Raw genomic sequence first — 23,808 nt, forward strand, 5'->3', positions numbered from 1 at the left:
CTTAATACGGACAAAAAGGGTGGAGCTGATAGTTCAGCTATAAAGGGCAAGGCACACCCGACCTGTTCTAGCCATTTAAAAGTTACTCAAAAAAACCAATATGGTAGAGTAGGAAGGAAAACTAAAAATATCGTGAGCTCCTTGAACAACACTCTTGCATTCTACTGACACACAAACCTCATTGTTTTCAAGCGGCACGATCAAGTTCAATGTGCACTGACAAAAGAGATTAAAATCCTTTCAATTTGGTTTTTTAAAGCACTACACTTTAGTTAATACATTCTGTGTTCTGGTTATTTTAAAAGGCTAGGAGAGAGACAGGGGATGTAGTAGGAACCCTTCTAAGTAGGGGGGCTTCTAAGAATGTTTTACCTAAGATGTCATTAACCAATGGAGCGTGAAGATTCAGTGACAGGTCTTATTATTTAGGGACAGTAATACTTTCAAGATGGCATTTCTTTTGGCTTCAGATCTCCTTTTCCATTTGCAATTCCAGGTTCTGAAGTGCCTTTTCCCCGAACAGAAATTCTTCTCCCCATTTTCATATTACAAAATTAATTTGCTTTTTTAGGTACGACTCTCTACTATTTAGAAGAAACTCTTATGTTGTAACTGAGAAGCTGTGAATAAATGCTTTATCATTCTTTCCAAGCATTTCTAAATTGAGAAAGGATTTAATCAGAGATTTTCCCCTAAAAATAAAAAAGGGAGAACGACCACCCTAAGAAGTATCTGAAAATGGGATACACTTTCCCTTTTATTCAGAAGTTACTACACATTGTCAGTATACCCTTTTAAAATAAGTATGATACGAAAAAAATGCTTTTTAAACCTCAGCTATTTTTTAAATGTTTGACATCTTTTTTCCTTAATACTTTCGAAGGAATCAAAAATCAAGTCTGATAACCACAGACCTTTTTCCAACCATAAAGGAATAAAATCATAGGGCTTTGGACATACACGACCACAGTAGTTTCGTTCTGGTTTGTTTTCATGTACACCATCAAGTTACTTCAAGTGCAATGGAAAGCCAGATAGCACTTACTTCTGGATCAGTTCACATTCAATTTGCAACCTTTTGTCTTTTTCACAAGAAAATACAAACTGATCCCAAACACATTAAAGTACATCCGTGCATTAAATCCCTGCACAATTCGCATAAAGTAGAAAAAAAGTCAAACATGTTCTAGTGCTCAATGTAAACATTTTGAACTATTAATTATTTATTAATTTTCCTTAAAGTACTTAGGAGTGTGTGTCACATATTCAAAGTTAACCTTAGGAATAGCACCATGACCAAAAAAACCCATAAAAATGATTCTCACTATAATCCCTTAGTTTTACTTCAGAACTGGAGAAGCTACCACTGTCAACCATGCCTTCAAAGTCACCAGGACAAATTCTTGGTTTTTTTTTTTTCCCCAGATGAAACCAAAACACTGCTTTCTATATACAAAGGTCTAACCATTTTGGACAGAAAGAAAAATCAGTAATTGGTTGACCAGCCAATCTATGACCAGTTAACTCAGGCCAAAAGATTAAGAATAGTTCTACCGATGAAGCCTAAATGATCAAAGTATCACCTTACAAAATAATTTATAGATTTAGAATGTATTCTATATTTTTATTTATGGATTTTTTTGGTACCTTTTTGCAGATGATGGTAAACATGGAGTTATAACCCTGAGAATAGATATAAAACAGAGAAGCTTAAGAAGAGTTTAAATAAATTAATGGAAATGACATCTATCACCATTTCTTAAAACTAGGGAAGTAAAGAACATTCCATTAATTTCTTCAGGTCAATAGTCAAGGACAATTCTCCTGAATCACTCTCTGTACTATACCCTCAACACAAGCTTTGAGAAGAAGAGCATCATAGTTCTGAAGCGGCGACAGCTCTCCAAACAACCAAAGGAGAGACAGGTACCTGTCTCGGTTGGTAATGTCCAAAAACATCCTTCCCCTTACATCAGAATAGAAAGTACCTTCTACCATGTCAAATAGAATAGATGACTAAAATGTAACAAACTTAAGAACATTCTCTAACATTGATACCAGAGTCTGATGCTTTTCCGTATCTGCCACCTTAAGCATACACAGGAGAAGAGGATTAATTTTGTCTGACACCAAACACAGGGCCAATAAATAACAGAGGTAGGAGTACTGCAACATACTCCTCAGCTACGAAATATGTAAACCATTGGAATCAAGTCCATCTTCAGGCACAAACAAGCTAGGAATGGCCACCTACACTCTACGGAGTAGCACAACCTATCAAGCAAAAATATTTGGCTCAAAAATAAGTATACTATGGTATTTGATGATGTGATAGAAGTTTCACTTTGAATGGATTCCAAAAGTCTTCTCCCACAACACAAGACACTTTCTTAAACTAGGGGTCACTAACAAAAGATGCACTGAGTTGCCCCCGCAAAGAATGCTCGGGATTGCACATGGCAGCAGTAAGCTAAAACAGAGAGGTGGAGAATGACATTGAACTATTTCCCTATATAGATGAGATTTGCGATTGCACTCTTAACAAAACTGAACTCTACAATCTCAATGGAAATGGGGGGGGGGGAATCTATGTATAATTTAAATACTCTCTTGGCCCTGTACACTCTATTAAAGAACACACTTTTCCTAAATCTAAGGCACACAAACTCCTCTATTTCACAGAGTAAGACTATGGAAGACCAAGATTTTGGTTAAATCCCTTACATAGAAATCAGGAGATCTTGGAAAGACAAATTATATAGCATTCTGTTAGTGCACAATTTAAAAGAAAATGCCAGGGCTATGCTTGGGGCCTTCGAGGTTTAAAATATACAATCCAAACATTTTAAAAAATAATTTACCAGCGCTTTATAAATTCAAGTTTATAAAATAAAAGTGATGACATTTTCCTTAAAAATAAAGAAAAAGAGAGAAAAGACCCAACAGCATTTGGAGAGAAACCATTTGAATGAAAATGACCAAATCTGGTATAATGCATTCTGCTCAAGTAGCCAGGGAAATAAAAGAAAAGAAAAAAAAAAAAAAAAAAAAGTGGTAGGTACCTCGCCTACTAATCATGGTTACACCTCCCATGATCGATCCGTCAGTATGCACATAATATTTATGAAGAATCTGTAAACATAGGCCACGGGTGAAACTGTTCTACGACAACAGAACAGGGGTTAGAAACTACCACCTCTGGACGCACTCAGCAAATGACTGCATGACACTTGCTACCGTGAAAGTAATGCTTATTGGTTTTGACAACCAGGATGTCTAGTGTTGAACATACTTCAAATCCTTGCTCTCTGTAGTTCAATACTGTCAAAGTAGATCTGCCCCCAAAATGAAGCATATTTTGGCACCTGTGCTGAACGCTGCTACAAAGGCAAGCAAGTGCAAATAAAAATAACAGTCATGATTTAGTCACATTCATAACTTTTCATAGAAAAATATAAATATATTCCCTGAATTGTAGGACAAAAAATAATTTCAACAGCCAGCTTTCACCATAAATTCCAGTCCATTTCCTCTTCGAATGAACTGGTTTTCTCTCAAGGTCATAAGGTGCAATCATCAAAATCTATCCCGTTCTCTAAGCTTCTGTCATCATCCCCATCGTGGTATCTCACGGTCCTTCTGCCCTGATTCCTCGTTTTTATTTTCGAGCGCCGAAGCCCTCTTTTCGACTTTGCATAGTCCAGATCTTCCCAGTCGTTATCGTCCACACTCAACCTGGGCCGTTTGCTCTGTCTCTGCCGCCGCGCGCTTCGGGACGCGGCGGCCGCACAGGCTTTACCTTTTCCGGCGGCCTTTGCTTTTCCCTTCGTTTTCCTCTTTTTGGTGTTGGCGTCGTCGGCACAGTCCCCGTCGGACTCGGTGGCGGAGGCCGGCTCGGACGCGGACCTGGGGCTGGGGGCCCGCGCGCCCCGGGCCGCCCCCCGCGCCGCGGTTCCCGGCGCCTCCCCCGGATCCGGGCGCAGCCTCTTGCGCCCGGCCTCGGCTTCCGCCCCCGCCCCCGCCGCCGCCGCCGCCGCCGCCCCCCGCAGCGGCGCCTTCCCGTAGGTCCGGAGCCGCCGGCCGTTCCACCTGCGCAGCCCGTAACTCAGCTCCTCCTCGAAGCTGGGCTCCGCAGCCGCTTTCTGCTCCGAAGCGGCCTCCGCGGAAACCTTCTTCCTGCCCGTCTCGCCCCCTGGAATATGGCTTTTCGACTCTTCCCCTGAAGACCCGGCGGAGGAATGCCTGGCTTGGGGAGGCGCCCCGTCCGCCCTGGGGCCCCGGGCGCGCCTGCCCCCGCGCTCGGAACTGCGCGCACCTTCCGAGTCGGAGTGGCCCTCCGGCCCCGTAGGGCCGCCTCCCGGGCCCCCTCCGCAAGCACACGGCTCGTCCGGCACTTCACAGCTTGCGGCTCCCTCCGAATCGCTCCCCATCTTCGGGGCCGGGGCCGAAGAGGCACAGGCGGCAGGGACGGGCTTCTTCCTCCCGTGTCGGCTTCTAGTGCACACGCTGCCCGAACTGCCGTCTTCCGCGTCGCTCATGAGCTTGATCTTACCGGCGGCGGTGCTGGCACTTCTTCGAGGAGTCCTGAGGGGTCGCGTTTTGGCTTTTGAGGACTTCTTCTTCACCTTGGAATTGCTGTCTGAGTCACTGGAGCAGACCCTTTTCCTGGAAACCTTTCTGCTTTGTCCATGGTCTTGTGGTGGAGAATCTAAAAATTAAAAATGAGAAGTACTCCTTTAATCTCTACAAGTATGTGTAAAGGAACGAAATGCTCAACATTTTAAACTACTGAAGTCCAGAATTCCTACTAACTCGGAAGGAGGACGGCAGTGAATGCGTGGGGCTCTCACGTTAGAGCAGGGACCTGGGTCCAGCCTCAGCACCGGCAGGAGCAGAACACATTCCCATCAGTGACCACCCCCCCCCCCCCCCCCCCGCAATCACAGACACCAACAGCGGACACTAAAATACTTTCTTTACATGAGCTCAGACTAACTCTACCAGCGCCCTAAGGTATGCAAACCCATCACTGACTCTCAGCCTCTGAAACTTTTTCCACTTCACAAGTTCCAATCACACCAAATACCTTTCATCTTAGCTTTGGCTGCCTCCCGTTCAATGTTTCATCAATCCCCACTTACCAAGAGCACAATTTTACATCAGCGAGTGGTTTTCACCTCTCCCGGCTGCAGAGTTGCCCTGAGTAAAATGGGCAACAGCACTACATAGCTCATAAAAGACACAGGGACTGAACTAGTTAACAAACGTCCAGCAGAGAGACCAATCTCCTGATCCGAAGAAAGGCCAGGCTGCTGCGGCTGTTCTTACTTCCACATCGCTTCCAAACAAACAGTCCGGCCCTCTCTTCTCACCTTCTGAAACGGGCAACGCCACAGCTTGTAAATGTGCTGCCTCTGCTTTTCCAATACCCATGGCCAACACAAGCAGTGAAATCTTTACTCAGAGCTGTGAAGGCCAAGGCCGCCTGCTACATGAACTAAACGTGCTGGACAACCAGTTGTGCATGCACACGGGACATAGGGGTGCAGGGAAAAGGCTGCTGGAGAATGCCTGGGGCAGACACAAAACAAGTGGCAAAGGGAAGTTTCATGGGAAACAGACACAACGTGTGCCATAGGAGAGAAGGGCAGTGAGGGCACACCGAGGAGACAAGGCTCCATGTTTTGAATTACCTCTCACAAAACTGTTGGGTTTTTCTTTTGTTTTGTCATCATCTGAATCCAAATCGGTCTCAGATACATGATCTGAGAAACACTGGGACCCGGCAATTGGTTCACGCTTCAAACCCCCTCTGATCGGGTTGGTGTCCATTTCATGACATCGGCCATCTTCTCGATCTCGCTGTTCGGATTCGGAGTCCTCAGAATCACTGAAGATCTTTGCTTTTTTAAGGAAAGTAAGATTCTTGCGACCTGTGTTGTACTTTCTACCAGCATACTTTCCCGGTTCGGAATCTGCTTCTTCCTCTTCCTCGGAGATGCTTTTTGCCCTAAGTTTCTGCCCAGAGGTTGACGGACCAGCAGTTCTGTTCTGTACATTATCTGAATCGTGACTTTGAGAGTCTTCCTCAGAAGACTCTATCTTAAGAAATTTTGTTTTAGAAGTTGCCAGAGTATGAGACTTGTAACCATTGGCCTGCCAATTTTTTCGGGCTACTCGTAAGTCACTTTCTGACTCTGAATCCCCATTTTCAGATTCATTCACAGTATTCTGGGCAGCATGAGAATTGGACAGTGGTGATGGTCGATTGTGATCTTTTAGCTCCTCTTCTTCAATTTCTGACTTTAAGCTCTGATCATCTTCAGAATTGTGTAATAACTTTTTTCTAGCCACAGCGGAAGCATTACGGTGAGGCAGCTTCCGGCCAGAACAGACACTTTCAGAGCTAGAGTTCTCCTCAACGTCGCTCATCAGCTTGATCTTATTGGCAGCCACAGCAGCACACTTTCGTAGCACTTTCCGGTTATTTCCCGCCCTGGCTTTTAGGCTCTCACCAGCCTCCACTGAATTATTATCAGAGTCACTTAAATAAACTCTCTTTCGAGTGGCTTTTCTGCCACATCCATTTTCTAAAGAAACTGGACCTAGAAATAAAGTAGCAATAAGATTAGAAAGGTCTTCCTTATTTCAACATTTTGCAATGAATTTATTATTTTAGAACTGGTGTTCCCTATTTTTTAATGCCAAAACAGGTTTCCTTTCTAAACCTAAAAAGTCCTAAATCTGGAACAGAACAGAGAGCCCAGAAATAAACCCATGCACATATGGCCAACTAATTTACAACAAAAGAGGTAAGAATATACAATGGGGGAAAGGACAGTCTCTTCAACAGTGTTGGGAAAACTGGACAGCCACATGCAAAAGAATAAAGCGACATTACTATGTTACACCGTACACAAAAATTAACACAAAATGGATCAAAGACTTCAACGTAAGACCTGAAACATAAACCTCCTAGAAGAAAACACAGGCCTGGTAAATAAGCTCCTTGACGTTGATCTTGCCGATGGTTTTTTTGGATCGGACACAAAAATTAGAGGCAACAAAACCAAAAATAAACAAGTGGGACTACATCAAACTAAAAGCTTCTGCAAGGCAAAAGAAATCATCAATAAGATAAAAAGGCAACTTACTGATGTGCAAATCATGTGATTAGGGGTTAATTCTCCAAAATACTTATTTTTTAGATGTTCATATATATGTGTGCGTGTGTGTGTATATATATACACACACACACACACACACACATTTTTGAGAGAAAAGACAGAGAGAAAGACAGAGCATGAGCAGAGAGAGAGGGAGACACAGAATCTGAAGCAGGCTCCAGGCTCTGAGTGTGGAGCCCAACAAGGGACCCAAACCCACGAACCTGTGAGATCATGACCTGCAGCCAAAGTCGAATGCCTGACCAACTGAGCCATCCACGTACCTCAAAATATCCAAACTATTTAAAGAACTCATACAATAGCAAAAAACAATCGATTAAAAAGTGGACAGAGGCTCTGAGTAGACATTTTTTAAAATACAACATATAAATGGTCAACAGGAACATGGAAAGATGTTCAATATCACCATTCAGGCACTGTCAATGCAGCACCTGATGCAGGGCTTGAACTGACAGACCGTGAGATCATGACCGGAGCTGAAGAGTCGGATGCTTAACAGACTGAGCCACCCAAGCGCCCCACTCAAGCACTAATTTAAAAAGATATATGCACCCCAATTTCACTGCAGTGGTATCTACAAAAGCCAAGACACGGAAACGACCTAAGCACCCATTAATGGATGAACAGAAAAGAAGATGTGGTTTATCTATACAATGGAACGTTATTCAGTCATAAAAAGGAGTGGAATCCTGACGTCTATAACAACACACAGGGACCTTGAAGGTGTAAACGCTCAGCAAAATAAGTCAACAGAGAAAGATGGATACTGTATGATTTTACTTCTATGTGGAATCTACAAACCAAAAAACCCAAGCTCACTGATACAGAGAACAGACTGGTGGGGGGAAGGGAGGTCAAAAGGTACAAACTTCCAGTTATAAGTCATAGGGATGTAATGTACAACATGATGCCCGTAGTTAGTAATATTCTGTTGCATATTTGAAAGTTGCTAAGAGTAAATCTTAATTCCTCATTACGAGAAATAAAAATTTTTATAACTATGTATAGTGACTGACAGTAACTATACTTATTGTGATCATTTTGTAGTATATACAAATATTAAATTATGTTCTACACCTAAAATGTTATATGTCAATTATATACCAATTTTCAAAAAATCTAAAGAAGACATTTAATCATATGTAGATGCCTTAAAACAGTAAGTCATTCCATGCTTAGCTTATGGATTCTCTTGATAAACATTCCTCCAAAGTACCAACCACTGAGTCTCTTACCAGTTTTTCTTTGAGCAGCTCTGGTTCTGGTCACCCGGAGATTACTGCTTCTGGCCAGCCCACTACGTAAGGAAGATTCCCGAGGTCTTGAACTCTCTTTGCTTTCCTCTGAACTATTTGAAGCTGAAGATGAAGAGGTACCTAAGGAATCTTCCATTTCACTTTCTAAGAAAAATAAAGCATCAACAGTTCATCACATACATCCTATCTTCGCACACACAGTCCTATTTCATAACAACAAGCCAAAAGCAGATTCTCAAGATACTCAAGAGAGATTATAATTGTAAAAACTGTTTCAAAGAACAGCTCATAGGGACGCCTAGGTGGCTCAGTTGGTTAAGGTCCAACTCTTTTTTTTTTTTTTTTTTTTAAGGTCCAACTCTTGATCTCGGCTCAGGTCATGATCTCACAGTTCATGAGTTCAAGCCCTACATCAGGCTTGGTGCTGACATCACAGATCCTGCTTGGGATTCTGTCTCTCCCTCTCTCTGCCCCTTCCCCAGTCTCTCCCCCTCTCTCAAAAGTAAATAAACTAAAAAAAAAAAAAAAAAAAAAAAAAAAAAAAAAAAAAAAAAAAAAAAAAAGCCCATAAATGTTTGGTATTAAAAGGTACATAGACAGCATTCCAAATCAAGTTTGTTCTATTATTTCTTTTTTCTTTTGTTTCTAGTTTTTTTTAATGTTTATTTATTTTTGAGAGAGACAGAGACAGAATGCAAGTGGGTTAGGGGCAGAGAGAGAGGGAGACACAGAAGCAGAAGCAGGCTCCAGGCTCTGAGCTATCAGCACAGAGCCCGACGCGGGGCTCGAACTCACGCACCATGAGATCATGACCTGAGCCGAAGTCGGACGCTCAACTGACTGAGCCACCCAGGCGCCCCTATTATTTCTGAAAGTAACATATTAATCCTGGGTTGGATTCAGAAAATACAGTTTGTATATTTGATAAACAAATTTGCATCTAAGAATGTAATCAGCCCCCCTCCACTTCCTGCTGTCCTATGAAACGTGTACTTCCTGTAGGTCCTGTAGGAAGAATGGCCACTTTAAGTCCCACATGTCAGGGGACAGACTTTCAAGCCTTTCGCAGGTAAGCCCCATAACTGCGTAGCGATACCACATGCTTTCAGCTCAAGAAGGGTCATTTTTACATGTGCCACCATAAAGAGGGGAGGGAGGTAGACGAAACAAGATAAACAATTTAAACAGTACAGGTCATTCCTTCCTACCACTCCACAATGAGTGCATGCTCCAGTGTGAGGCACCGCACAGGACACCCAAGTGTCCCATTCCTTTGTCCCCTCTGTTCTTACATACATGTCACGGGATGAAAGCTTCATGGAAATGAGTGGGAGCAGGATGCCAAAAGTCAAAATTTTGCTCCACAATACGACCCAACTCCGCGTTAAAGACGGTGGCTGCGATAGAAGGACGCCAGTCCCCAGGCTGTGTCTCTTCCTCTGAAACTGCTCTGCTGGTTTGCCACAGACTACTCCTGTTCTATTCCACTCCACTCCCCAGCACGCCGACTCACTTTCCAGACTCTCCCTCTTCCCCGCGTACAACTGCCGAATGGACTAATGTTCCTGAAACAATTCATCATGTGATTTCCTTACTCATCAAGAGACCCAACTAGGTAATCCAAACGCTTCTGCAAGGCTTGCCAGTCTGTCTAATATGTGGCTGCTTTCTACCCCTTTGATCCTATTATTTTACATTATAGTAGTTATTACCACACTACCATTGCAAGCTGCCAAAACCACTCATGGCAACCGGGAAGCATTCGCATACCACAGCCTCACTCCCACGATGCTAACAAAGGGTGAGGATCCGCAGTAGTTGTATTACCAAAGAGCAAGAACATAAACGGTATAGAATTTACCAGGTCTTCCATGTAAACACACATGATTACCATGCCTTTTTTTTTTTTTAATTTAAAGAAAAACCACCGGAAGTATACTTGGCACACAAAGTATGATATTTGGGGCGCCTGAATGGCTCAGTCGGTTGAGCGTCCGACTTCGGCTCAGGACACGATCTCACGGTTTGCGAGTTCGAGCCCCGCATCGGGCTCTGCGCTAACAGCTCGGAGCCTGGAGCCTGCTTCGGATTCTGTGTCTCCTTGTCTCTCTGCCCCTCCCAAACTTGTGCTCTGTCTATGTCTCTCAATAAATAAATGTAAAAAAAAAAAAAAAAAAATTCAAAGTATGGTATTTGTATCCCATTTTTTACGATTTAGAAGATTCAAATTTGCACAGAATATGGCTGCACCATTTGCAAAGAACAGCACTTATCAAACATATTTTAACCGTTCCCCATTTGTTACTTTTGACTCTTCCACTGAATTGTAGGTTTCTTATATGTCAAGGCCAGTCTTCTTCATTCTCTCCTCTGAACCTGGAGTAACTACCTGTGCTGCCATGCTACTTGAGTGCTAGACAATTAAAGAACGATGTTCACGTCTTACCAGATAACGTGGAGCCATTTTTCAGAGTGACAGTCCTAAGTCTTCTCATTCTTTCTGACGATCCTGCCGAATCTGAGGAGTCCCCAGAAGTCACGCCCGAAGAGACACTAGCACCTGTCTTACGGCCTGCAGAATAGGCACCCCTACTGGAGGGAGAGTGGGCAGGAGAACCCACCAATTCAGGAATTACTTTTGTCTGAGATTTTAACCGCTTCTGTTTGATATTTCTGGTCAAAGATATGAACAAAGGAAACAAAATTTAATTAAACAGGGAATGCCTGAATAAAAGCGTATTACTACTTAACCTGAGAAAAATTTTATGATCAAAACATTGAAATATTCATTGTTAACATCTTATTCTGACGTGGATTACTATGGATATCCTTACTCTAAGTTTGACATCATTTTGTTCCAAACTGAAGTAACGAACAAATGACCCAAGTTACAGAGTAGAAAATCATACTGAATACCTTAAATTCTTTGGACTAAATGCTAAGAGGAGCCAACATTTATGTAATACACGCATTCATTCATATTACAAATCTGAGTCTCAATAAGAAACAACTTTCTCTCTGGTCTATTTACATATATAGACATATACGTGTAACAGTATATAAGAGGAGAAATCAACAAAATCTAACCAGAAAGAACAGAGGCCAAAAAAAAGATCAGAACAAGCTAGTTTTTTCTAAGACCAATCTGTTTATTCTAAGTACCAGTTCACTGTGTTTGACCCCTGAGCCATGGATTATCAAGAAAAAGAGTGGAAGTTTAGGACAAGACAGCCTTTTGTTTTAAATTACAGATCTGGGTAATATTCATGTTGAGTAATCCTATTTTCCTTTAAAACAAAAAGATAAAAGAGCTTTGTATTTAAGGCACCTGAGCTTAACGATAACCACAACGTTCTTTAAAGCAGTAATTGTTTATCATAATCAAGAAATTTCAAGCTTTTTTACAGCAAAATGTTAACTTCTAGAAATAAGTCAGTCCGAAAAAGACAGATGTCATGTTTTCACTCATATGTGGAATTTGAGAAACTTAACAGAAGACTATAGGGGAAGGGAAGGAAAAATAAGTTACAAACAGAGAGGAGGCAAACCATAAGAGACTCTTAAATACAGAGAACAAACTGAGGGTTGCTGAGGTGGGGGGATGGAGGGAGAGCAGGAAAACGGGAGATGGCACTGAGGAGGGCACTTGTTGGGATGAGCACTGGGTGTTGTATGTAAGTGATGAACCACAGGAACCTACTCCCAAAGCTAAGACCATGCTGTATACACTGTAAGTTAGCTAACTTGACAACAGATTAAAACGTAAAAAATAAGAGGCGCCTGGGTGGCTCAGTCAGTCGAGCGTCTGACTTCGGCTCAGGTCATGATCTCGGGGTCTTTGAGTTTGAGCCCCGCATCGGGCTCTGTGCTGACGGCTCAGAGCCGGGAGCCTGCTTCGGATTCTGTGTCTCCCTCTCTCTCTGCCCCTCCCCCGCTCATGCTCTGTCTCTCTCTCTCTCTCTCAGAAATAAACATTAAAAAAATTTTTTTTAATAATAAAAAATAAAAAGTAAAAACTAAAACAACAAAAAACTCAAAATATTAATTTCTATTAATATCAACTGGAAGACAGACCAATGAATACAAAAGAAAACAATTACATGCTTATACTCATCATAAACTTCCTTTTAAACAGAAGACAAAATGATAAATATCTCAGGAGTAAAACTGTTCCCTTTTTTTATCCTATGTCCTTCTTAACTGTTAAACTCTTTATTGTTCAAAGAGAAAGAGCTTTTTTTTTTTTAAATAATTAAACAAAAAAATTAGAAACTCCTAAAATAACAGAAAAACCCAAACTGGGGGACATTTTAGAAAATAAATGACCCATACTCTCCAAAAATGTCAATTAAGAAGACAAAGGTAGAAAATAAAATTCCTGATTAAAACAGACTAAAGAGGAGTGCTTGGGTAGCTCAATCAATTAAGCGACCTACTCTTAATTTCAGCTCAGGTCATGATCCCACGGTTTGTGAGTTCAAGCCCCACTGTCAGGCTCTAGGTTCACAGCACAGAGCCTGCTTGGGATTCTCTTCCTCCCTCTCTCTCTCTGCCCCTCCCCCACTCATGTTGTCAGTCAATCAATCAATATTCAAAAAAAACAAAACAAAAAAACAGACACCTGGGTGGCTCAGTTGGTTAAGTGCCTAGCTCTGGATTTAGGCTCAGGTCATGATCTCACAGTTCTTGAGTTTGAGCACAGAGCCTGCTTGAGATTCTCTCTCTCCCCCTTTCTCTCTGTCCCTCCCCCACTTGTGCACATGCAAGCACTCTCTTCTCAAAATAAACTTAAAGTATAATAATGATGATGATGATGATGAAACAGACTAAAAAGGAGTGCCTGGCTGGCTCAGTCAGTAGAACATGTGACTTGATCTCAGGGTCATGAGTTTGAGCCCTATGCTGGGCACAGAGATTACTTACAAACTAAATAAAAATAAAAAATAAGATTGGCTGATGATTAAATGAGCTAATGTTTAAAAAAAAAAAAAAAACAGACTAAAGAGACCATGAACTATATGCAACACAAGATCCTCACTTAGGTGTAGATTAGAAAAAAAATTTGTCCTAAGGACATTATTAGGTCAACGGTAGAAATACAATAAGATGTGGTTAGAACCTTATTTTTAGCAAATCCACACCAAATATTTAGGGGTAAAGGAGCAAGGTGTCAGATATATTCTTTTGAATGACTGAGAAGAAAAACACACAACAAAAAGATAAAGCAACAATACAGCATATGTGACGTACTATGAAAAATTGGTGAGTCCAGGTAAAGTATAAAGGAGTTCTTTGAATTATTCTTCAACTTCTCTGTAATTCTGAAATTATTTCAAAATTAAAAGTTCAAAAAAAAAAAGAGGCAGGGAGGACTCACATAGCACCTCGTAACGTATGCCCCCAAATTACGGACTGTAAAGCAGCTGAACGGGCCGAACTCATTTCCCGAAGGCTAAGGAGCACGTCTGCCCGGTTCAGTGCAATTCTGCTGTCCTAAACACTGGGGCAGGGATGCAAGGAGGACTTTGGCAAATCCTCTCACCCAAAACGCAAAGATAAAACTGGCAAAATCATCCAAAACAATCATTTCGCAACTCTGGAAAGTAATCAAAGGCCTTTATTAAAAAAGGCCTTTATTAAAAAAGCCTTTATTCTAGAAAACCTTCTGAATCTAAGAAAAAACTTTACTGGAGTTTTGGTATTTTAACTCGGGGCTCCTCCCAGTCACACACACCCCAATTCTGTGGCACAGGCTTGAGGACCAGGATGAGGAGGCGGAAGGAACTGGCCTGACTTGAGAGCTTCACCAAACAGCACTAAACTCACTGCTGGAAACCCAGCCAGGCGGACCCCGTGTAGCAGCCCAAGCCTGTGAAACCGGTCAGAGCAACAGAGTTCAGCCACAAAATTTAAAGGAGAGCTACAGAATGAGACAGTCACAGGAGTCTTTGAAAAGCTCCAAAATCGTTCTGGGGATGTGGAAGGTTCCACAAATACTCAAGAAAGACTGGGGAGAGCCCTGTTATCCAGTCGTCCCTGGATTACCTTGAGACTCTCATGCCTGGAAAAATATAGGCAGAAAGTGAACTTGGCCTCACTTCACACAAAGGCCTCCTTCAGAAAAGGGTGGAGGGCTTACTTGATGGGTTTAAGCACAAATTCTGACCACTGCGCTGTGGCAAGTCAGGGAAGACACCCAGGAACACAGGCCCCCCCCCAATTTTTTTTTTTTTTTTTTTTTTAATTTTTAAGGGGCACCTGGGTGGCTCAGTTGGTTGAGCATCCGACTCTTGATTTCAGTTCAGGTCATGATCCCAGGGTCTTGGGATCAAGCCCCGTGTCAGGCTCCACAATGAGTGTGGAACCTGCTTAAGATTCTTTGTCTCTCTCTCTCAGAAAAAATAAAATAAAATAAATTTTTAAAAAGCAGATTTCAGCGGCTTACCACTGCGGGAAAGACAAACTACAGAACTGGTCTAAGGTAACTCACTAAACAAAACCAGCAACAAGTATCATCACAGAGGGACAAGAATCAGAGTCTAGAGTTTCTACAATATGTTAACAAACAGCGACAAGAAAACCAGATTACTAAGTTTGTCCCACTTCCAACAAAACAGTACAAGACATACCAAGAATCAAGGAAGTTTGCCCATACACAGGCAAAAATGCACTCAATGGAAACTGTCTCTGAAAGGACCCAGATTCTGAGCTAAATCCACCATTATAAACACATTTGAAGAACCAAATAAAATCATGTTTACAGAATTAAAGAAAAGCACGAGGACAGAAAATATCAGTAGAGACATAGAAATTACAAAAAACCAACCAGAGATTCTGGAGTTGGAAAGCACAGTAACTGACATAAACATTCACAAGATAGGCCCAACAGTAGACGTGAGCTGGTATGAGCTGGTATAAGAATCAGTGAACCTGGTAGGTCAATAAATTATTATCCCATCTGAAGAACAGAAAGAGAAGGGGGAAAAATGAAGAGAGCCTCAGAGGCCTGTGGGAGACCATCCATCATATCAACATATGAATAATGGCAGCCCACATATGAGAGGAAAGGGGCAGAAAAAAATTGAGTAATGGCTGGAAACCACCCAGATTTTATGAAAAACAGTCTTCTACAAAGCTGGAAAAATTCCTACACACATCAAAGTCAGCTGCAAAATGCAGACAGAGAACTGTGAGAGCAGCAAGAGAAAAACCATTCCACATGGACGAGGGAGGGAACCTCAGCGGCACTGAGAGCTGACTTAACATCAGAAACAACAGAGTTCGGCAGGCAGTGGGAGAGATGCTGGGAGGAAAACAAAACACGGTCAACTAAGAATTCTATGTCCAGCAAAATTAGTCCAAAAGGAAAACTGTCAGAATTAACTACTAGCACATCTGCCTTACAAGAAACACAAAAGGATCTCAAGCTGACAAGAAAGGACACCAGAGGGTAACTCAAACCCACACAAAGAAATAAGAACCACTGGGAAAGGTAATTTACATAGGTAAATATAAATAACAGTGTCAGTGATGTTTTTATTCTTTCCTTAACCGATTTGAAAGAAAACTAGATAAAACAAAGATGTAATCTGACGACAAGAGCACAAAATGGAAGGGAGGGAGCTAAACGAGAACAAGCTTATGAGATTTAAATACTATTGATCTGAAGGAGATGGTTCTGAACAGAGATGCAGAGCACGGTCCCCAAAACATGCATGAAGACACCCATCACGGACACGTGCTTGTTCAAGACAAGCCTGGACACAGACGACACAGGACGGACTCCACTTTCGCGCTGCAACACCGTGAGATACCTGGAAACCTGACAGTAACGGAGGCTACACAAAGATGACAGAATACAAATTAATATCAAATTCCTGACAGAGAATAAGCCCTGCATTTTATGTCTTCTTTATAACTAATCCTCAGAAACAATAGGGCACATCGTGCCTAATCGCTATTTCTCTTAACACAATCAAATGCTCGACACCCGAAGTAATCACTTTACTCTCTGCATTATTAAAAAAAAAAAAAGTTCTTATGTAAATACATAAATGATACTTTAATCCTTAGTAAAATTTTAAAAATCTGTAATTTTCCTTAAATGCTTAAAAATTTACCTAATTACAAATTACACAATAGCTCTATATGCACACAGTATTTTCAAGCCATTAAAAAAAAAACAACTTTCGGAATATACTATACTCCTAATCATTGTAGAATAATAAAATTAAAGAAGTATCACAACCTGAAACTTTTTAAATTGCATACAAAGCCTGAAATAAGCAATCACCTGATACTTCTGTTGGCCTGACTGACACGGTTACAATTTTGCCGTCTCTTGAACCTCTGGCTTCTTCGAAGTTTTTCATTGAATTTTTGACCAATTTTAAAATCAGAGGAGATTTTCTTCATTTTTTCTTCAAATAAGGCAGACAATCTCAAGGTCATACTGTAAATCTGCAAGAATATGAAAGCAAAACTAGAACTACAAAATATCTTGAAAAATACTTTCACAAAAAAGAGTATAATTGCAACCTATTACATCACTGTTATAGACAATAGCTGTTACTTATTTCATCCATCCCACCCTTCCTTCAATGACATCTGCCAGAAACACGCAGTACCAAACATGTAACTCTCAGATGAAAAGAAAGTATTAAAGCAATTGTCTAGAATCTGGGACTTACTACAGTCTATAGGTCAATGGTTCTCAACCAGCTGTTCTCATTTTCACATTTACATATACAAATCCAAAAGATGTCCCCTTCTCCTAGTTAGATGTGGAGCTGGCTAGTTTTAGGGTTGCTGTCTAGGCAGCAAGAGAGCAGTGTGTCCTCGGGGCAAGGAGACAAAGACACCTTCACCCCAGTCTCCAACTTGCAATCTGACCTCCTGTAAGGCCACTTAGATCTATCTAAGCATGGATTCCAGACCAAAGCCTATCTTGCCACAGGAGAAGAAAAGAGGCCCCAGAACTGTAACAGATATGAAAGATGGTGTTTTAACAGCTTTGATAATTAAATAATACCAAATCTGTCAAAGAACCGCAACATGATATTCACTGCTCCTATAAATAACTTTGGTACAGCTATGTATTTACAGGAAGTGCTCTTTAATCATTCACAATCATTCCTGAAAAGGAAGTATCAAAGTCTAACGTTCAATCACTCTGATGCACCAGGCAGCGGGGTGGAGAGACTTTAACATTAGAGAATCTTCAGAAAAAAGTGTGTGAGGAGCGCCTGGGTGGCTGAGTCAGTTAAGCATCCATCTTGATTTTGGCTCAGTTTATTAGCTCCCCATTCATGAACTTGATCCCTGCATTCAGCTCTGCACTGACACTGCAGGGCCTGCTTGGGAGTCTCTCTCTCAAAATAAATAAATAAACATTTAAAAAAATGTATTTTTTTAGGTATGTGAGCCATAGCAATTTCTTATATGCTTTATAAATATGTATGCACACACACATATATATACACAATACATGTGAAATTCAAAATGCCACTTTATCTGAAACAATCATTGACATTTCCAGTACTTTGTGTATACCTTAACCTTACTCTTTCCCTTCAAATGTGAATTCTAACATTAGTCACCAATTTTAACAAGTGGCTTTATTTCCTTAATCATATTAAGTTTGAAATCTGATTCTCTTAAGAATCACTTTCAGGGGCGCCTGGGTGGCGCAGTCGGTTAAGCGTCCGACTTCAGCCAGGTCACGATCTCGCGGTCCGTGAGTTCGAGCCCCGCGTCGGGCTCTGGGCTGATGGCTCAGAGCCTGGAGCCTGTTTCCAATTCTGTGTCTCCCTCTCTCTCTGCCCCTCCCCCGTTCATGCTCTGTCTCTCTCTGTCGCAAAAATAAATAAACGTTGAAAAAAAAAATTAAAAAAAAAAAAAAAAAGAATCACTTTCATATTATTTTATGTCTTCTCGTTGGGTTTTATATAAAATTCAGTTAATACACTTGAGTTGAACATAAACATTGAACAAAAATGAGTGCTAAAATTATTAGCTATTCAAAATGAAAAAAGGCATGTATGGAAAAAACCCCACAGTTAACATCATACACAATGGTGAAATATGGAAAATCTTCCCCCTGCGATCAGGAAAGAGACAAGGTTGCCTGCTTCCACCACTGCTATTCAATACTGTACTTTAAATCCCAGCCAGAACAATTAGACAAAAAAAAAAAAAAAAAAAAAAAAGACCAAAAGACAGAAAGACAGAAAGAAAGAATATGAAGAAAGACAAAGCAAGAAAGATCATTCAGATTGTGAAGTTAGAAGTGAAACTACCGCCGTTAGCAGATGGCGTGATCCATATTCATGGCAGCATTATTCATAAGAGCCAAAAAACAGAAACAATTCAACTGTCCATCAAGACATGAATGGATAAACAAAATATTATATACCCATACAATGCAATATCATTCAGGCATAAAAAGGAATAAAGTTCTCATGCATGTTATAACACGGATGCACCTTTCAGAAATTCTGCTAAGTGAAAGGAGCCAGACACGAAAGGAGCCAGACACAAAAGGGCAAATGTTGTATGATCCCATGTATGAAATATCTAGAACAGACAAATGCATCCAGACAAAGTAGATGAGACATTTACCAAGGGCTAAGCGGGGAGTGAATGTAGAGTTACTCCTTCATGTTAGAGTTTCTGTTTGGGGTGATGAAAGAGTTTTAGGAAAATCAGTGATCGTTGAACATTGTGAATATAATTAATGTCAATGAATCACACCCTTAAAAATGGTTAAAATAATAAAGCTTATGTTACATATATTTAACCGCAATTTTGAAACTCTGATAATATATAAAAATCCAATAAGTTGTACAGTTGATGATATATCTATCCTCAAATAGTATTTTACATAAAAGGCGAGGGAAAGCATGAATGAAATTTCTCTCTGGGAAGAAAGTCTCAATAACAGTGAATACGGACAATAGCATCAACTTGGAAAAATGTTGGACCGGATGCTAAACTGATTTAAAGTGATGTGAAATCTGCACATTGAATCCAAGGAAGTTCTCAGATTGAGAAATAATTAACACAGGAGAGTCTGGGGATAATAAAGAGAAAGTGAAATTAAGGCAAAATGGTTACTTAGCAGCGATAGTTGCTGATCATAGACAAAGTGCTATAATATTAAGCAAGTGCTTTCTTTAGAGTCTTCTCAAATCATCCCTCTTTGTTAAACTACCAGCACACTGGCTACAAGGGTTTGTGATTATTCGTGAGAATTCACTGAGAGACTTATGTACACTTTTGTCTGTTCACTGTGCTTCAACAAGTTATGAGAAGTTATCCAACATGTAACATTTTAACACAACTTTAGGGGTGTACTCTCCACCTGTGTTCTCCAATAATCAGATGGCTCATGTGTCTCCTCTTTGGGTTGGAAATATTACTATGCTCTCAGGAGTCTTACCCCCACTTCCGATTTTCCTTTTCTTACTTTTAATTATCTTCCAGAATCTATCATTAAATTTCAAGTCCACTCTTCAAGATTCCTACATGTATAAAAACAGATTTTTCCCACCCTATGTATCAAGTTCAAATCTGTTCATTTCTCATTGGTGGCCTCACTGCCTCCAATTCCCATTTGTTTCCACGACATTAGGAAAGGTAAGCATTAACTGTGGTGAGGGGAGAGAGACAGAGCTCTAGCCTTACCAGTGTTCTCGCCCTCCTCACTCATCCTTAATGTTCCAACACGTACCAGCAAGTGGAAAATGATCATCAACACAGACCACGCACTCTTTTCATTGAGAACCACTTTTAAAATTACCTTTGATCTTTTGTTTGGTGTATATGCTTTTGCATTGCTAAATATCAACCGGATGTCTTTGCAAAATTCCAAAGGGCTGTCATAATTTCCTGCTTCTAAAGTTTCCCTTACTGTTCCAAAATCCATTGGAGTATCTATAATATCTCGGTAGTCCTAGGTTTTAAAAACAAGAATTAGTTCAAAGATTTGATTCCTACTTTTAGAAATGTTACGAGCATCAGATCTCCAAAACATTCAAAATGAGAGAAAAGAAAAAGGTTAGAAGGACCTTAAGAATCATCAATAATTTTTAAAAAAAGAGGCTCAGACATACAGAAAAAATAAGAAATATACCAAAATGATGTATCTGGTAGGATATTAAATGGTTTTCATTTCCTTCTTTATACTCTTAATGTAATCTCTAAGCTTTTACAGTAAATCTGTGCTTTGTAATCTTTTTTTTAAAGGTCATTTTCCATTCTCATATTTGGGGAATGAATACAGAGCTTTTATCCAATTTATAGTTTTCCTGGGGCTGAGCCTACTAAGAAAACAGATAAACATGTAGGATCCTCCCATTAAGATGTAGCAGTGATTAAGTCTTAGCCAAAGTTACGAGGGGTCTAGAAAATTCAAGAAAAACTGTGTAATACAACTCTTCCACAGCTGCCTTAGTGGTGAGAGACAAAGTTAACATGAAGCTCAGACATCTTACTCGTTAAAGTTTAATTTAAACACCTCCACCCCAATCTCTATACAAAACGAGAAGGCCCAAACATTCAAACAATGGCAAAACTTACTGGATATTCAACCAAATCAACAGGTTGTCTAAATGGTTCAGAATCTTCACACTGAAAAATTAAGTTCACTAGTTCCTTACACTGTTTCTTCCAGTTATTTTCAACATAGTTGGTGGCTTTGATGCTCGTTTTTTTCCAATCACGGACCTAAAAATACATTCACAATATTATAAGCTTTTTCAGTCTTGGAAATGTCACACTGCGGTCTGGTATAGTACGGTGCTAAAAATGCACATGAGCTGTGGCCTTGTGTACTATAACAATGTGGCTACTTTTATTTTCTATCTACTTAGAAGAAATCCACTTTTCTGTAAAGGTCAGTAACGTCACATCCATTACGCTGAAAACATTTTTCATTCTACCACTTATCTCCCAAGTTTAGAACACGTTTTCACAGAAAGTGAAGACTCACATTAGACGAAGTGGTAGGCTAAGGAATGGCCCCAAAGATACCTGCATCCTAATTTAAGAACTTATGGCTGTCACTATCCATGGCAGATCTGACCACCGGTTTGAATCCTGAGATGGGAAGACTGTCCTGGATTATCAAGATGGGCCCAATGTAATCACAAAGGTGATTTAAAAAAAATTTTTTTTTAAGTTTATTTGAGAGACAGAGACAGGACAAGAAGGGAAGGGGCAGAGAGAGAGGGAGAGAGAGAAGCCCAAGCAGGCTCCGCACTGTCAGCACAGAGCCCAATGTGGGGCTCGAACCCACAAAGCCACAAGAACATGACCTAAGCCGAAACCAAGAGTCAGACGCTTAAACTGACTGAACCACCCAGGCGCCCCACAAAGGTCCTTGTAAAAGTGAGAGACTTCGAGACTTCAAGCTGCTGGCTTGAAGATAAAAGATGAGGGGACAAGAGGCTCTAGAAGCTAAAAAATAACAAGGAGAAGGATTCTACCCTAGGGCTTCCAGAAAGGAACACAGCTATGCCACCACCCTGATTTTAGCTCCATTGAGACCCATGTCTGACTTCTAATCTACAGACCTAGAAGACCTTATTATTATTATTATTTTTTTTATTGTTTAAGCCACTAGATTTGTGATTTGCTATGGCGGCCACAGCAAATACTATACAGATACTAAACACCTGGGATTTTGTTTAAAAATGAAATTATTTTCCCCCCAAAATAAGAAATTATACGAAAATGACAATCAGATGACAATTCTTTAAGTCTAACTTCTCAATGTTATTTGGGGCAAGCATATTAGGAAAATTAGTATGATAAAAAGCTTAAATTTAAGCAGTATTTGGACAAAATTTAAAATGTTAAGCGTTTTAGGGGCGCCTGGCTGACTCACTCAGTTGACAGTCTGACTTCGGCTCAGGTTGTGACCTTACAGTTCATGAGTTTGAACCTGACATTGGACTCTGCTGGCAGCACAGCTTCAGCTCCTCTGTCTCGCTTTCTCTCTGCCCCTCCCCTGCTCATGCTCTCTCTCAAAAATAAACATTAAAAAAAACCTTAAAAATAAAATGTTAAGCATTTTTAAATTAATAACCTTTCCTTAGGGGTGCCTGAGTGACTCAGTCTGTTTAAATGTCCGATTCTTGGTTTTGACACAAGTAATGATCTCACAGTTTGTGGGTTCGAGCCCCATGTCATGCTCTGCGTTGACAGTGCGGAGCCTGCTTGGGAGTCAGTCAGTCTCTCTCTCTCTCTCTCTGCCCCTCCCCCAGTTACACTGTCTCTCTCAAAATAAACATTTTAAAAAATTTAATAACCTTTCCTTTAATTAATATATTACATTATAACCACAAGAGCTGCTGGTGACGCCACAATTCAAACTTAGTATCTAAAACTTATAACCAAACCCAGTATCTAAAAACTCATTACATCCATACGTCATTCTCCTTAATTCCATCTTCCCAACAGGTGTCATTTAAAAAAAAGGATTATTCACCAAACCCTAGTGAACATTCCCCTACAAGGGCTCCTCCTCTACCAGCCTTCCCACTGCATACAAGCACAGTCCCTGACGAGGCTCCGCCTTACACTCTAGTTCTTGCAACAGGTCCCTCACTTCCTTTAGTACCAATTCTGTTATCCTTCAAAATCTCTGCATCCATTATGGTGGTGAAATTGAGTCTCTCCTTTATAATTTAAATGAAATCCTTGGTTTTCAAGATCACCATCATCCACTCCCAACGTCACAGCCAGACACAGCCCCCCTGCTCACCCCAACACTCAGTCCCTACACTTGGCAGGCCAGTGCTCTACCACTAGCCTAGTGGCATGCTACATGTGCCTACTTTGTGACATGGGTCCCAAATGCTCCTTATTTTGTGCACGTCCTCTTTCTCCTCCAGCTCATTCTGAAAACAAAGTTCAAATCCCAACTCTTCCACTAAACCTTCCGTGACTACCCGCCTCTCAGTGATTTCCCATTTCTTTTAACAAATGCTCAATACCCGTATCAAGGTAACTTTTCAGAGTAACACCTGAAATCTGAGGCTGCTTTCAAAATACAGAATAAGCAAACAACAAAGGTCAGTTGAACAGATTAACTTACTCTCCTTCTTCCAGAAGATGTTTTAGGAAGATCACTATCATCCTACGAACAAAAATCAGAGCACCGTAAGTGTTAATATTCTCATCCGAAACGTAATAACCTAAAAGCGTATCAAACACGTTAGGTCTCACAAGGATTTTAACTTGTTCACAAAAATCTCAAAAAGCAGACCCTATCAGGTCTTTGTGGCACCCAGACTCCCATAAACCAACCATTCTTAATAACCCTCTACACTCCCTAGGAAAACTAATTCCTATAGATAGCT

General features: G+C 40.7%; 1 protein-coding gene across 1 annotated transcript in view; it reads right to left on the reverse strand.

The window, feature by feature from the left end:
• Window positions 1-337: 337 nt before the first annotated feature.
• The window catches only part of BRWD1 (bromodomain and WD repeat domain containing 1), a 122,017-nt gene continuing 98,546 nt past the window's right edge, over window positions 338-23,808 (reverse strand). Inside the window, exons 34-41 of the mRNA XM_047100159.1 lie at window positions 23,544-23,585; window positions 21,023-21,169; window positions 20,244-20,396; window positions 16,737-16,903; window positions 10,890-11,116; window positions 8,423-8,587; window positions 5,694-6,605; window positions 338-4,708 (exon numbers count right to left, since the gene is read on the reverse strand). Coding sequence (XP_046956115.1) covers window positions 3,561-4,708; window positions 5,694-6,605; window positions 8,423-8,587; window positions 10,890-11,116; window positions 16,737-16,903; window positions 20,244-20,396; window positions 21,023-21,169; window positions 23,544-23,585 — 2,961 coding nt within the window. The 3' untranslated portion in view covers window positions 338-3,560. The remainder of the gene's footprint in view (window positions 4,709-5,693; window positions 6,606-8,422; window positions 8,588-10,889; window positions 11,117-16,736; window positions 16,904-20,243; window positions 20,397-21,022; window positions 21,170-23,543; window positions 23,586-23,808) is intronic.

The sequence above is a fragment of the Lynx rufus genome, unplaced genomic scaffold (genome assembly GCF_022079265.1).
Source record: "Lynx rufus isolate CCGP_SWC_20201006 ecotype Redwood Valley unplaced genomic scaffold, mLynRuf1.p SCAF_5, whole genome shotgun sequence".
NCBI lineage: Eukaryota > Metazoa > Chordata > Mammalia > Carnivora > Felidae > Lynx > Lynx rufus.